The sequence below is a fragment of the Erinaceus europaeus genome, chromosome 11 (assembly GCF_950295315.1).
Source record: "Erinaceus europaeus chromosome 11, mEriEur2.1, whole genome shotgun sequence".
NCBI classification, from domain to species: domain Eukaryota; kingdom Metazoa; phylum Chordata; class Mammalia; order Eulipotyphla; family Erinaceidae; genus Erinaceus; species Erinaceus europaeus.
In genome coordinates, this window is record NC_080172.1 from 53,015,342 (window position 1) to 53,031,160 (window position 15,819).

The following is a 15,819-nucleotide window of genomic DNA, read 5'->3' on the forward strand; positions in this document are numbered from 1 at the left end:
TCCAGGAGAAAAGGCAGCATCCCCTCAGATATATCCTTTCCCTCCCTTCACAGCTCCCCTGATCTTGGGTCAGAAAGCACATAATGCTGAGGTGGGTCAAAAAGACCTAGGTTCAAATCACAGCTTTATCATTCAGAGCCCTTGGGCAAGCCCTTAAAAAAAAACCAGAGATCTGAGGTCACTCAGCGTCTGGAGAAGCCCAGAATAGTCACATTTGTCTTCCTGTGGATACCGGAGGTTGGAATAAAACTGATAAAACTATGGGCTCACGTAAAGCTCCTGGGAAAGGGTCCAGCACATAGTAGGTGAGCAAGAAAGGTCAATCATTCTCTTCCTCTCACCTGTTCCCCATGAGGCTCTAAACTCCATCCCTCCCTCTGTCCCCTGGTCCCCTCTCTATGCCAGAATGTTCTGCCAGCCACTCCTTTTCCCTGCCTGCTGGTGACCAGGTGTTCCCTCCCTCCCTCCCTCCCTGGGGCCCTGCTCCCTGCCCTCCTGGGCAACCAGGGCAGCAAGGACGGCACCCAGGGAGTTGCTCATGGACAGGGCCCCACAGAGAGAGCACCAAGCCTCACAGGGTAAGAGGCCCTCGCCCCTGCAGGAAGGCAGAAGAGGCCTGAGTGGGGATCAGAGGAGAGGGACAAGAAGCCGGGGGAAGGAGAGTGGAGAGGACCGAGAGAAGAGTTGGCATGGGAGACTGAATGAATCTGGAGAGAAGCAGGAGAGAAGTAGAAAGAGGGACAGGCATTGAGTGGAGGAGGGATGTGAGAGGTGGCACTTCAAGGGAGAAGAAAGAGGTGAGGAGACAGAAGAGCAGTGATATGAGCTCATGGGAGAAGAGCAAGGTGAAAGGCCAGCACATGGCCATGGCAGATGAAATAGCTCACTGGGTAGGACATACGCCTTGTCATGTGCACAACCCAGGTTCGAGCCCCAGCGTCACATGGGAGGTACTATGGCATGGGAGGAAGTTCCAGAGCTGTGGTATCTCCCCTCCCCTCTATCTGCAAGAAAAAGCAGCCTGGACCCGTGAAATCACATTTGCAGGCTCTGGAAAATAAATAAATAAGAAAGAAAGAAAGAAAGAAAGAAAGAAAGAAAGAAAGAAAGAAAGAAAGAAAGGAGAGTGTGAGGGCCCCTGGGAAAAGGTAGGAAGGCTACTGCTGACTCTCTGAGACAGTTCAGTTGGCTGGGACCCAGATCTGCAAGGGCTGGAAGGCTGGGCCCCCTTCTCTGCTCATTCATTAATAGAAGAGCCTACCCTGCCTTTTAAAATAATTATTATTTATTAATGAGAGAACCAGAGCATTTCGCTGGCACATGTGATACCAGGGATCAAACTTGGGATCTCACCTGTAAGAGTCAAAAGCTTTGTCCACTGCACGGCCTCCTAGGCCACTGAACTGCATTTCTGCAGAGCCCTTGCAGTGCCAGTCCTGGGGGGGGCGGGGGGCAGCCTGGAGTCAGAGCTGCCCACACCAGTGCTCCCTGCTGGAAAGAGAGCTCCCTGCTGCCAGAGGACCCCCTTCCCCAACACCTCCACCCCAGAGCCACTCTGCAGTGCAAGACTGTAAGCCAGTGTAGTGCCATGTCAGGGAGGAAGCTGGGTGAGGCCAGGGAGGCTGGGTGGGCTGTGGGCAGGAGGGGGTGCTGGATGGGGCCACGCCCTCTGCCAGCAGGGCTCCTTCACCCCACCCACTAAGGCAAGTTGGGGACTCCACTCACCCCACCCAGCCAGTGCAGGAAGCCTGCGGGTGGGTGGGGAGCGTCTGCCAGGCAGGATAGCCTGTGGGGAGTGGGGGTGGGGGTACCAGGCCACTACCGTAGTTAGGGGACCTCGACGGGAGGAGGGGGCGATGAACTCTGTAGGGGGGGCTGACAGGGAGTAAAGCCACTCCCAGAGTCCCCTTAATAGGTGTTTCATAAATGCTAACAGGGCTGGGGAGATAGCAATATACAAGTGACTCAGTCCCCAGCGCCACCAGAAGTCTCTCTCTCTCTCTCTCTTTCTCTCTCTCTCTTTCTCTCTCTCTCTCCTTCTTTCTTTTTTTTTTCTATAGCTATCATTTAAAAAATAATAAACTGGGTGAGGGAGAAACCATAATAGTTATGCAAAAGGTTGTCATACCTGAGGCCCCAGGTTCAATCCCCCACACCAATCTAAGCCAGAGATCAGTTATAGAGAAGAAAAAAAAATGCTAACCATGATGCATTTGATGAGGACTGAACGAATGAATGAACCCCCAGCAATGTGCTAGCTAAAGCTTTCCCCATCACCAACTGCCAGCCCCCCACTTCCATATCCCTGCCCACCCACATCAACCCACCTTTACCACTCCTGCCCACCCACCCTCCAAATGGGCCAGCCTTCTGCAGAAGCAGAAAGGAAGGAAGGTCTTCCTCAAGCTGCCAAGTCAGTGGAGATGTGGAGCTGGCCTGACTCCTCCCAAGTGTCCTCACCACCCTACTCTCAACATCACAGCTCAGGAAATTGCCTGGTACTGTGAGGCACAAATCAGCCATGAGAAGCATCAACTCTGTCTCCATGTACTGTGCAGGTCTATTTCTTAAAAAAACTTTTTAAAATTTTATTTATTTTCCCTTTTGTTGCCCTTGTTGTCTTTTTACTGTTGTTGTAGCTATTATTGTTGTTGTTATTGATGTCATTGTTGATAGATAGGACAGAGAGAAATGGAGAGAGGAGGGGAAGACAGAGAAGGGGAGAGAAAGACAGACACCTGCAGACCTGCTTCACTGTCTGTGAAGCGACTCCCCTGCTGGTGGGGAGCGGGGGTTCAAACCGGGGTCCTTATGCCGGTCCTTGCGCTTTGTGCCACATGCACATAACCCGCTGTGCTACTGCCTGAATCCCAAGGCCTATTTTTTAAGATATTTATTTATTTATTTATTCATGAGAGAGAGAGAAGATAGTGAAGAAGAGAGAATCAGAGCATCATTCTGGCACATGCAGTGCCAGGGATGGAACTCAGGACCACATGCTTGAGAATCCAATGCTTTATACACTGTGCCTCCTCCCAGGCTATGTGCAGCACACGTCTAATGGGCAAGGAAAAGCAGATGGCTGAGGGGTGACAAGATAAGCAAAGCCAGACATAATCCCTACTTCACAGGACTTGCAAAGTCCCATTTAGTGGACATAAGACACACTCACAGTAGTTGGGGAAGGTGGGAAGTGTAAGGAAATCAAGGCAAGGCTTGGTGAATGTGAGCTCAAGGGTAGAGGACAGTGTACTCATCTTCAAGAAAGAGGCACAGTCTGGAGTTTGAGGGTCCAGGAGAAATTGACTAGACTAAGGGGATGGGGGAAAGCTGATAGGGTAGAAGGAATGGCTTGGTGTAAGGAGCTGGCAATTATTTTTCCTCTGGTCTTTAATATTCACCACATGGGAGCACCTGCATGGGACAAGTTTCACTAGTGGTGGAGCAGCACTGTGGTCTCTCTTTCTCCGTCTCTGTCTCTCACCCTTTATCTGAAGGAGAATTTTTAAAAATTTCTTTATTGGAGATTAATTGTTTTACAGTCGATAGTAAATACAATAGTTTGTACATGCATAACATTTCTGGGGGAAAAACTTTTTAAATTTCTTTATTGGGGACTGATATTTTACAGTTGACAGCGAACACAATAGTTTGTATATGCATAACATTTCTCAGTTTTCCACATAACAGTACAATCCTCACTAGGTCTTCTGACATCCTTGTCCAAGACCTGTACTCCCCTCCCCCAACCACCCCAGAGTCCTTCGGTGCAACATGCCAACTCCAGTTCAGGTTCTACTTGTGTTTTCTCTTCTGATCTTGTTTTCTGGGGAAAATTTTTTTTAATATTTATTTATTCCATTTTATTGCCCTTGTTTTATTGCTATAGTTATTATTGTTGTTATTGATGTCATCATTGTTGGATAGAACAGAGAGAAATGGAGAGAGGAGGGGACGACAGAGAGGGGGAGAGAAAGATAGACACATGCAGACCTGCTTCACTGCCTGTGAAGCAACTCCCCTGCAGGTGGGGAGACTGGGGCTCGAACTGGGATCCTTATGACAGTCCTTGTGTTTTACAACACCTGCCCTTATCCCACTGTGCTACCGCCCGACTCCCAGGAAAAAAAAATTTAAGGCATCTTCCAGAAGTAATGAAATTATTCAAGCACAAAACCCAGGAGCTGGGCTTGGGAAGCCCTGGAGGAAATAAATAAATTTTATTATAAAACAGACAAATAAATATGACAAGGGCCGAGCATATGTGTTACCATGTACCAGGACCTAGGTTCAACGTTCTGTTCCCACCTGTATGGGGGAAGCTTTGTGTGTGATGAAGCAGTGATGCAGGTGTCTTTCTCCCCTTTTAACCTCCCCTTTCCCTCTCAGTTTCTCCCTACCTCTATAAAGAAAAGGGTGTGTGTGTGTGAGAGAGAGAGAGAGAGAGAGAAAGTCTCACATGAGAAAGAGAGAGAAGTATACCCACATGAGAAAAAGAAATAAGCCAGGGCATTACTCTGGTACATGCTGCACCAGGAATGAAACTGGGAGCCTCAGACATGCAAGTCCCATGGCTCTACCAACTGAGTTATTTCCCCAGCTCCCAGAGCCTGGCACTTCTGAGGACTCAGAAGAGGACCCATGTGACTGTCAGACAGAGAGGAAAGGAGATCAAGGTGACTACGAAGGGGTGGACCCACCTTCTCTAACACAAAGTGCTGCTAGGGAGCAGTGGAGAGGGGGGAGGGTTAGTGGGTCCCAGAAATTCCCAGCTAACCCCCACGTGGCCCTAACCCCCACGTTCTCTTTACAGAGCTTCTGACTGCGAAGAGGACCCACACCTGTGAGTTGGGATGCAGGGGCAAGTTTAAGGAGCTGGGGCAGGGGATCCTCAAGGGCTGTGGGAGGGATGCAAAACAGAGGCACACAGGCATGAAGAGCCAGGACAGGGGAGGGATGGAGCAGTAGAGAAACAAGAAGCAGAGGGGGAGTCCAGAGAAGGGGGGAACCTCAAGATCAGGGTAACAGTAGGAGAAAGTAATTGTACTGGCAGGTGGCTCAGCCTATAGAGCGCACACATTACCTAATGCAAGGCAGGACCAGGGTTGGAGTCCCTGGCCACCACTGGGAGCTAGTGTCTGCGGTGGGGGGGGGGGGGGTAGTGATGAAGCAGTGTCCTGATGTGTCTTTCTCTCTGTCTCTCCCTTCATCTATCTCTTTATCTCCTACCTCCTATAAAAAAATAGTTCCTCCTATACTGGGGGAACTGCCCAGTATAGTGGAGGTGTACATGCATAAAGCCCCAGCAATAACCCTGGTGACAAAAAAAAAAAAAAAAAAAAAAAAAGAGCAGGGAACCAAGAAGTACAGGGATGGCCTAGGGATTAGGGAGTCTGAAGCAAGCCTTGCGGTGGCAGGAACAGGTCTGGTGTTCATCTGTGGTTAACACATCCTGAGGTGTGAACAAGCCCACGGGCTGAGCCAGGGGAGGGGGGACGGGGGAAGGGGCAAGCCTCTGTGGGAGACACAGTGACAAGGACACTTTGTGTCCAGGACCTCCCCTCCTACCCCCTGCAGTGAAGCAACAGTAGAGAAGTGAGAAGGTTAGAGTTCCGGAGGACGCCCCCGTGGAGCCTAGCGAATCAGCATCCTGTTCCTCTTAGTTTGGGGGAGAGGCTGCCCCACCCCGAAAAAGCACACACACACTTACCTCAGTCCCAGGGCTTAGATCCCATGGGGGCGGTGCGTGCCCTTGGCACTTGGGGGCGCTGTGGAGCATGCCTCCCTGAGCATGGGGACTACCCTGGATCTGGAAAGGACAGGGCAGGTCTCCATGCCTTCCCTTAAACTGCCCACCAACACTTCTAGAGTCATCCCAGCTGCAAAGGCGACAGCACCCCCCCCCCCTGCTGCATCCTGAGATGGGCAGGCAGGGACGGGGGCCATCCAGGACGTTGCACCCTCCCTGAGGGGGTTGCTTTCTCAGCACAATCCTAGCCCAGCCTCACCGCGTACAGCCACAGGGCCCCGCGGAAACGCTGGGGAGGAAAGGGGGCTGGGAGTGACAGCCGCCAGCGGGGGAGGGGACCCACAGCCCAGATGTGGGGGGGGGAAGAGGGGCTTTCAGAGCCGCTGAGGTACCCCACAGAGCAGGCACTGGGCTGAGCGGACTTCCGAAATGGGGTGCCTTGTTAGCATGACCCCCCAGACCAAGAAACTTCCTCACCAAGAGACTGTTCAGGCTGACTCCTTCAAGAGCAGACCTGAGGGCGGGGAGACAGAGTAATGGTTATGCAAAATACTTTCATGCCTGAGACATCAAATGTCCTAGGTTCAACTCCCAGAACAACCATGAGCCAGAACTGAGCAGTGCTCTGTTGAAGAATAAAAAATAATAATATAATAATAAAAATGATAAATAGACTTGAGTGGAGAAAAGCATCCCCCTCCCTCAAGTGAAATCTAGGACCAAACTGCCTAGATTTGAATCTGGACCCCACTTCTTACTAGCTGTGTGACTTTGGGTCCATTACTTAACCACTCTCTCGTTTTCCTCAAACTTAAGATGGGGATAATGGCACCTACTTTATAAAGTATTTTGTGAGGATTACTCTACAGGAAAACATGGGATCACTTGGGGAATGCGATATTAGTGTTACTCTTGTTACTACTACTATTATGCATTATTATTATTTTCTTCCTCTGCATTCCAAGCCTAGCAGTTTGATTCTTTAGAACTTTTCTTTATTTTTAATTCTTTTAATTTATTCGTGTTTGAGAGAGGAAGGGGAGAGAGAACCAGAGCATCACTCTGGCACAGGTGACTTCAGGAGACAAATTCAGGACCTCAGTTACTGTGTTGCTTCCCTAGTCCCTTTCTTTCTTTATTTTTAAAGTTTAGTTTATTTATACATAAGAGAGAGTTTCACATGAGACAAAGCAAGAGAGAACAGAGCACCACTCCACATATACAGTCAGGGATTGAACCAGTAGCCTCAGGCATGCATGTCCCATGTTCTACCAGCTGAGCCATTTTCTTAGCCACTCCTGGGGACATTTCTGATGGACTAACCCTTCCAGCAGATCACAGACTCTGTCTGATGGCTATGACCGCTACTGCTGTCACTCATCCGATAGCTCAGCGTGTGTTGGGGTGGAGGTGAACTTGGTGGGTAGTGGGGACAGTGCCCTGTTGGCAATCCACAGAGTCTTGGTGGCACAGGCAGACACCCTGGGACTTCCCTCCCTCTCTGTGACTGGAGTTGCTTGCCCTGCACGGGGGGGGGGGGGGGGGGGGTGAGGGGGAAGCAAGATCCTGGGAGCTCTGGAATCTGACCGGGCTGATGTGAGTTCCACTGGGCTCCCCAGCCAGAGCTACCCTGGCGGGTGGAAACAGCTTCTACCGCCAGTGGTTGTCGCCTGTGGTTTTGGAATTTTCCAACGCCCCCTGCCACTGGCTGCCCCGCCCCTCACACCCTGCCCCTGGCCCAGATTGGCCACGTGGGGTGCTTGTTATCCTACTAGCTGCACCCCAGGGGGGTGGGGGGGAGTGGAGTTGGGGGTTTGTCTCTGGGCCACCTGCGTAGTGCGGGAGCTTACACACACACACACCCCCTCCAACCCAGAAGCTCTAGGGGAGAGCTAGGTGTAGAACGGTGGGCTGAGGCTCTGCTGAGAGGGCTTCCCTGCTGCCCCACTGTCAGCTGCACCCGTCCCTGCTGTGGGTGCTAGAACCACCCCCTGCTGAGAAAGACTCCAAAGCTGCAGCTCAAACATGAGAAGTAAGTGAATGGGGGTGCCTGGAGTGGGGCATCCTGGCTCCTGCGGTCCCAGGGACCCTCTGGAAGGAGAAATGTCTTGGGAACTTTTGCAAGAGCCCTTGCCTGGAAGGGTGAGCCCAGGTCAAGATCAGAGTCTGCTGGGAGGTGGGTAGGGGACCTGGCATGTCATGTCCCAGGCAGTTCTCTTAAAACAGTCATAGGACTGGCGAGGGGGTCCCAAGTGTGCATGGGGTGCTGTACCTCCGTTCTACAGAAAGAGATTGGATCCTGAGGAAGCCACAGCAGTGGGAGCTGGAGGATGGTTCTGAACAGGAGGCCTCCTTCGCTACAGTGCTCCCCTCCTGACTCCACCCTACCTGAAAATGGGCGAACAAGGGGGAGACAGAGGATACCAGTATGTGCCCTGAAGTGGCAGGACAGTGGGAATAATGCAAAGACAGCAGGTGGTGAGGGGGACAGAGGGCAGAGCTCAGAGCCACCATGCTTTCAGGGATGGAGGGCCTAATGGAATGTAGCCAGGGGTGTGAGTGTGTGTGTGTGTGTGTGTGTGTGTGTGTGTGTGTTGTGTGTGTGTGTGTGTGTGTATCTGTCTCAGGCCCATTCATCCACCTGAGCAAAGGAATTACAACAATCCGTGGATAGGGAAGCTCAAATTTTTAGGCCTGTTCCCACCCTGGCTTGTAATGCTGGGCCAAAAGCTGGTGGGCAGACTCTGGGGTCACTGTCCCTTCTAGTACAGCGGAAGTAGGCACACAAGGAACCTGGACTAGCTCACAGGTTGTGGGGCTGAGCAGGAAAAGGGAAGCCTGTGGCCTGAGGTGGCCCCAACCCCATCTTGGGGTCTTCCCACAAGCCTTCGAAAAAAGGCCATATTGGTTTCTGGAAAGACCCATGGGGCAAGATGCTGATGAAATGGTGCTACTGCCAATCCCTCCCCACCCAACCCCAACCCCCATACACACATTCACTTGCCATGTGCATACCCTGAGGCAACTCCTTGGGCTCAAGCCCTCTTGTTAGTAAATCAACAAAGCAGAATTTGAAAACAAAACCTACTTTAGAGAGGCTCCTCCCCATCCTGAGAGACCAGGAAAAAAGGAGAAAGGTTAGGTTAGGTGCCTCAATGGTAGTGGAGGAAAATCAGCTTTCCCTCTGGGGAGGGGAGGAAGAAGCCAAGAAAGGGAAAGACTTGGCCTCCACACTTGGAGGCAGGAGACCCCAGAGGCGATGTTGTTGCTGAGTTGGGTGAGAAAGGAGGAGACCAACACATCCCAAAGGAAGAGGGGCCCTCAGTGCTTCGACTTCCCTTTTAAGTTTTTCCCACAGCAGTGAAGGTTGGCAAACTGGTCTCTGCTAAAATGGCCCATGACAGTGAAATGGCCTAATGGTCATGGTTATGTAAAAGAATTCATGCCTGAATCTCCAAAGTCTTGGCTTGAATCCCCAGACCACCATAAGCCAGAGCTGAGCAGTGTTCTGGGAGAAAAGAAAGAAAAGAGAGAGAGAAAGAGAGAGAGAGAGAGAGAGAGAGGTGATGGAAAGAATGAAGGAGGGAAAGAAAAAGAGACAGTGGCCAATGGTCCCAAATCAGCAAATCCACCCTGAGAAGCATGATTGGGTATATTTGCATGCCTGGCAAGAGCAGGAATCCTCAGTTCTGGTTGGGACACACACACACACACACACACACACACACACACACACACACACACACACCAGGATGGTCTATAGGAAAGGCACCTCCATAGTCTGGGACTTGAGGCCACTAGTTTCTTCTTCCTTCCTTCTTTCCTTCTTTCCTTCCTTCCTTCTTTCTTTCTTTTTCTTCCTTTCTTCCTTCCTTCTTTCCTTTCATTTTATGTGTTACCTATAAAAGAGAGAACTTCACAAAAGAGAGAGAAGGCAGAACATCACTCTGATACCTGTGTGCTAGGAATTGAACCAGGAACCTCAGACATGCAAGGCTGATACTCTCTCAACTGAGCTATTTACCTCCTTTGATTTGATGCCATTGGCTTTTCTCACTTGACCTGTCTGTCCCTGGTGTATCACAGTGCCTGGTAATCTGACCCACTCCACTTGACCCCACCAAGTGCCCTGACCTGGGCTGGAGCAAAGCAGAACCCTGGGGACCTGGAAGAGTGATACACCCAATGACTGAGGACTAGACACATAGGGCAGGGGCAAGCCTAGAAATGTACAGAGAAGCAGGCGCAGGAAGTGACACAGTGGGTAGAGTAATGGATTCATGTGCATGAGGTCCCTGGTTCAATTCTTATTATTGCATGTGCCAGAGTGATGCTCTGTTTCTCTCTTTCTCTCCCACATTAATAAGTTTTTAAAAGAGAGAGCGAGAGATACGGGTTGGGTAGTGGTATCCAGTTGAGCGTACATGTTACCATGTGCAAGGACCCAAGTTCAAGCCCCCAATCCCCACCTGCAGGGGGGAAAACAAGAGTAGTGAAACATTGCTGCAGGTGTCTTTCTCACTCTTCCGCACTATTTCCTCTACCATTCTCAGTTTCTATCCTACCAGATTAAAAATAATAAATAAATGTTTTCAAAAAGGGAGGTAGAAATGCTGAGGCCAAGCTCAAAGGGTACATATAGGAAAGACACAGGGATAAAACGGTGCCCAGATGGAGCTGAAGAATCACCAGCAGAGCCCAGACGAGGCAGGGGGAAGGCCCAGGAAACAGAAGCAGAGTGCACAGGAAAGAAAGCACACAACCAGGGGAGAGAAGTGGGAGAGAGAAGATGCAGCAGCAGAGGACGGAGGACTACAGGGGCACTGAGCTTCCAGTCAGGCCCAGGAAGGCAGAGGAGGAGGCAGGGTCCTTAAAGATTCTGAGGGGATGGGAAAGACACCCTGCTGTTGAAACTTGGAAGCAGACAGGAAGTGTCCTGGAGACAGAAAGCCTCACCAGCCAGTCAGCCTGAAAGAGGAGGCTCATGAGCAGAGTGGCCTGGCTGGGGAGGTGGACAGGAAAGAAGATGCCCACATCACCTCCAGGCCTGAGAGCTCAGATCACCTCAGGCCAGCGAGACAGCATCATGATAGTGCCAGAAGCTCTCAGATCTCAGGTTCAGTCCTCAGCACCATCATAAGCCAGAGCTGAGCAGTGCTCTGGTTTAAAAAGTAGGTAGGCAGACAGACAGACAGATATTGATACCCCCCTTCCTTAGATCTAACAGGAATCTCAACACCAGTCTGGGTGAGGTGCTAGGAGTGGAGGAATGCAGGCCTTTCAGGCTCACCCCCTCTCCCCTGCCCTCTCCATTGTGCCCCTGACTCACTTGGGCAGGGACTTTCCCAAACACTTTCCAGGGAAGGAAGGTAGCAAGGGGAGCTTGGTCCAGCTTGCCATCATCCCTGATTCTCCTCTCCACTTTTCAGGGTTCTGCTCCCAAAAAGCATGGAGACACCTGTGGGGAGAAAGGAGTTGAGGCACAGAATGGCAGGGTCAGAACTAAGCTCTTTCTGGGGTCCCCTAAAAAACAGCTGCCCCCAAGAGGAAGGGAAGGCCACCCATGATTGTAGGGGAGCCCACCACTGTGCTTCCTCCTGGTGATTCATTCCCTCGCTAAGCATCCCCCCCATTCACCCCTGTTGTTTTCTCTCAATTCTTTTATTTCCCCTCCTTTCTCAAGTCCCAGACTGCGGGGGTGGCGGGGGCACCCAGAGGGAGTTTCAGGTGACTGGCTGTCTTTGGTAGCTTTTCAAAACCCCAGACTCTCCCTCGCCCACCTGAGCTTGAGTGTCTCTGACTTCCTCAGCCCTGGGATCCCGGTGTTTCAGCAGAAAAATTGTCACTCTGGGGGACTGGGAATAGAGATCTCCCTGGCCTCTCTCCTGACCCTCTCCCACCGTTCCCACCATTGGTTCCCCAGTGGTGGTACCCCCATGTCTCCACCCCTTGCCTCATGGCCTCTAGGTTTGCAGAAGCTGCAGGAACTGGCTAAGAAAGGTGGGAGGTTGGCAACAGGCTGGGGCACATGGGGGACCTCTGGAGCTGTAGTCTGAGTGAGGAAAGGGACTAAGCATTGGAGTATGGGGACTAGGGACCCTGGGTTAAGAGAAGGGATACATCCCTCTCTCTGTCTCACTCATCTCTGCATAGAGGCCCCACCAGGCTATGAGAAAGGCAGTCCATGTTCCCCTCCAAGAAGCTATGGTCTTCTAGGGGAGTCCCAAGCTCACAGCTGGGTCTGTCTGGGTGAGCTGTTCCTCTTTGGGGGCTTTACCCCCAAGAAATGGAGGAGAAATTTCTTTAAGCTGTTTGCCAACCAGGAGTCTTGGCTTTGATGTCCTGGGTGCCTTCCCAGAGCCCTTCCCTACCATGGCCCCCTCACTCCAGGGGTGTTCCCTCTGACCAGCCCTTTTGTTTCTCCAAGCAAGTGAACAGCAGGTCCCGAGAGGTACAGAGCTAGTGAAGACAGTGGTTTCCAAGTAGCAGAGAGACTGAAGTTCCCAAGCCAGGTCTGGGACTTTGGCTAGGGAACCCTAATGAGGCTATGCCCCACCCCACCTCTGACTTAGTCATCTCTCCTGCACAGGGGCACCTCACAAGAGTTCAGTGCTCCCCAGCACTGAGGTGTGACTAGCCATGAAGAGTGTGTGTAGGGGGCTGAGTGTGTGTGTGGTTCACCTGGCAGAGCACACACAGTACTGTGCATGAGGACCTGGGTTCTAGGTCCTAGCCGTCACTTGGGAGCATCTGCAGAGGAGGAAACTTCTTGAGTAGTGGAGCAGTGCTGCAATGTCTCACCTCTGTATGTCTTTTTAAAAACATGGCCACAAGGAATAGTAGAAATGGGCAAGCACATAGTCTCAGTAATAACTCTGATGGCAGAGAAAGAGAAGAAGAAAAGTGTGTGTAAACTCTGACCCAGAGTTTGAACTGAGCCAAGCTGATAGCTACCTTGACCCTTGACCAACACCCACTGGAGAAAAGGGCAGAGGGAGAGCAGGGACAGTGCCCAGCTCTAGACTAGCAGTGCACCAGCAAGAGGTGAGGACCCCAGCAGGCGCCTCCACCTGAACTCGCCTCCCCCAGGCTGCGGTGGCTCTGGGGGCTGGGAAGAAAGCTCCCCCCACCCAGGTTGCTCTACCACTTCCTCTCTGTGGCACAGGGCACCTGGACAGGGCCCAGAGCGAGCTTCCTATGGTGGCATGGGGCCAGGCTCCAGGCATTCAGAGAGCACTATCAATGAATCAATCGCACAGCTGTGTGGAGGGTGAGATTAGAGGAGGTGGGAGGGAGGGGGACAGACTTCTGGGTCTGCCCAGAAGTGTTTTCTCACTCAGGGAGCTCCCCAGGGATCCCTCTGCAAAGCTGTATTTCCTCTTAGGACAGGAACAGAATGAAGGTTCGGGACTGAGCAAGCAGTGTAATAGTTGTGTACCAGCCTTCCGTGCCTAAGAAGTTCCAGGTTCAATCCCCAGAACCACCATCAGCCAGAGCTGAGCAGTGCTCTGGTCAAAAGAATCAAAAATACTAATAAGAAGAAAAAGAACAAATTATCAGAGGTCTGTGGCCCACAGGACTTTCCCTCTCCTTCTGGAACTGCTTGGAAATACTGTCTATTTGGAGGGGTGTGGGAAGAGAGGAACAGCATTAGCCATCTCTTAGTGGTGTGGCTGCTGGGGGCCAGCCCAGAGGTTCCCAGCCTTGCTGGGTTCAAGTTCCTGGCACCTGCAGGCATGTAATGGTGAGTTCCTGGCAGACTGGGCTCCCGGGCAGCCGTTTGAGTAATCCTGTGATTATGATTACTCACCCCACCCCTCAACCTGGGTTCCCACCACCTGCTGGCTTCAGGTTTTGAAGGTGAGGTTCCCTGAATGTTTTCTTAGCTCCTGTTCACTCACACCAACTCCCTCCATCCCCTTCCCGTTTGTCCCCCTCACCCCTCCCTTCCTCCACAAGCAAGATTCTAAAAGGGCCCGGACTTTCTTTCTGAGGTTTGGGGCCCATGGCATCACAGGGGTGTGGCAGTCACAGGGAAGGGGCTGAAGAGGGCCTGGCATCTGGCTTGTAGTCTCTGTTTCTTACAGGGTTGGAAGTTTGTGGTCTCTTGAGCTCCAAGTCTATGGAGGCCTGGTCTCCAGCTCTAGGGTCCTCTGATTCTAGGCACCTGTCTCCTTGTGTATTCCTATTGCTGGGTTGGGAAGCAAGGGCCCTGGTGTCTCCTAAGCACAGGCCTGTGTGGAGGGGGTCCTGAGCTGGCCACATGGTCCTGGAGGAGGCAGCAGTGCCGTCAGGGCCCTGAGCCAACAGGTCAGGAGGACAGGTCCATGTCTGGGTCAGCCACTTGGTCAACACACACACGCACACGGATGTGGCTCTGGGAGAGGGGCAGAGGCAGGGAGGACTGTGGTCGAAGGCTGGGCTGGAGCCCCAGCCAGTTCTCACTGTGGCTTGGCCTAGTCTCCCTCCTCTTACTTTTTTAGGTGACCCATGTTGGTTTCTCCCCTCTCTGGGCTGAGGGTCACAGAAGAGATACCACAGGGATGGAGTGGGGGAGGGGGCAACACAAGGGAAGGGCTGGGGAAGAGGCTAGAGCTAGTTATAGGGGCCAGGAGGTGACTTCCCTGATAGAGCACACATGTTGCCAAGCTGGAGGACCCAGGTTTGAATCCCCAGCACCACATGGGAGCACTAAGCATGCCTGGTGCTGTGATGTCACTTCTCTCTGTTTTTCCTTCTCTCCTTCTCTGTTTCTATCTTAAAAGGGAAAAAATTAATAAAATAAATAAAAATAGGGGGAAAATATGGGAAGTGCAGAGGTGTTCCATTGGGAACATCGATGGAATCACACTGCCCTTGTGTAACAGTGGAAAGAGTTGACTCGGGGCCAGGCAGTGGCACTCCCAGTTGAGTGTGTGTTACCATGTACAGCAACCTGGGTTCAAACCCCAGGTCCAACCTGCAGGGGGGAAGCTTCATGAGCAGTGAAGCAGTGCTGCAGGTCTCTCCTCCCCCCACCCCGGCTATACCTCCCTCTTCCTTCTCAATCTCTTTCTGTCCTATCAAATAAAAAAAATAAAATAAAATAAAATAAAATAACAGCTGGGAGTGGTAGGTTTGTCATGTAGGCACTAAGCCTGATGGCAATAGAAATATTTCATAATAATAACAATTAATAATAGTAAATAGAGCTGACTACCAGGCATAAAAGCTCCTCCCATGCCTCAGATGCTCCCTGGCTTCCTAGGGAGCCCGACTCAGCTTTGCAGTTGTAGTGTGTACAACATCTCACCTATTGCACTTGCTGGCCTACAGAGGAAACTACCTGGAGTTTAGATTTTAGTGTCATATATATCATCTCAAAGAAGCCATTGGCTCTGAGGTCCAAAGTCACAGGAGATGCTAGGAGAAATCATTTTATTTATTTATTTCTATTTTGTTAGAGGCAGAAAGAAATTGAGAGGGAAAGAGGAAATAGGGAGGGAGGAGAGAGAGAGAGACCTGCAACAGTACTTCACCATCCCCCACCCCCAGGTAAAGATGGGGGGGTGGAAGGGGGGGTTGAATCTGAGTCCTTGTGCATGGTAACATGTGTGCTTAACCAGATACATTACCACTTGACCCCAACATCTTTCTTTTTTTTTTTTTACTAGAGCACTGCTCAGCTCTGGCTTATGGTGGTGCAAGGGATCCCCAACATCTTTTTAATAGCCACCAGGGTTATTGCTGGGGCTCAATGGTTATAAATCCACTGCTCCTGGCTGCTATTTTTTTTTCTTTTTGTTTGTTTTATCTGTTCTTTGTATTTTATTTGATAGGACAAAGAGAAATTGAGAGAAGAGGAGGACATATAGAGATAGAGGGGGTTGGGTGGTAGCACAGCGGGTTAAGTTCATGTTGTACAAAGCACAAGGACTGGTATAAGGATCCCAGTTCGAGCCACCCTGCTCCCCACCTTCAGGGAAGTCGCTTCATAAGTGGTGAAGTAGGTCTGTAGGTGTCTATCTTTCTCTACCTGCTGTCTTCCCCTCCTCTCTCCATTTCTCTCTGTCCTATCCAACAACAATGAC

General features: G+C 51.3%; 1 protein-coding gene across 5 annotated transcripts in view; it reads left to right on the top strand.

The window, feature by feature from the left end:
- Nucleotides 1–486: 486 nt before the first annotated feature.
- Nucleotides 487–15,819, top strand: part of RORC (RAR related orphan receptor C) — a 34,466-nt gene continuing 19,133 nt past the window's right edge. For 4 of the 5 annotated variants that reach the window (XM_016191511.2, XM_016191512.2, XM_060201691.1 and 1 more), the window contains exons 1-2: nucleotides 487–578; nucleotides 4,814–4,843. In XM_016191511.2, the coding sequence (XP_016046997.2) occupies nucleotides 539–578; nucleotides 4,814–4,843 (70 nt within the window). In that variant the 5' untranslated portion in view covers nucleotides 487–538. Of the gene's footprint in view, nucleotides 579–4,813; nucleotides 4,844–15,819 lie in introns of those variants that run through there. The other variant, XM_060201692.1, reaches the window with a different exon arrangement.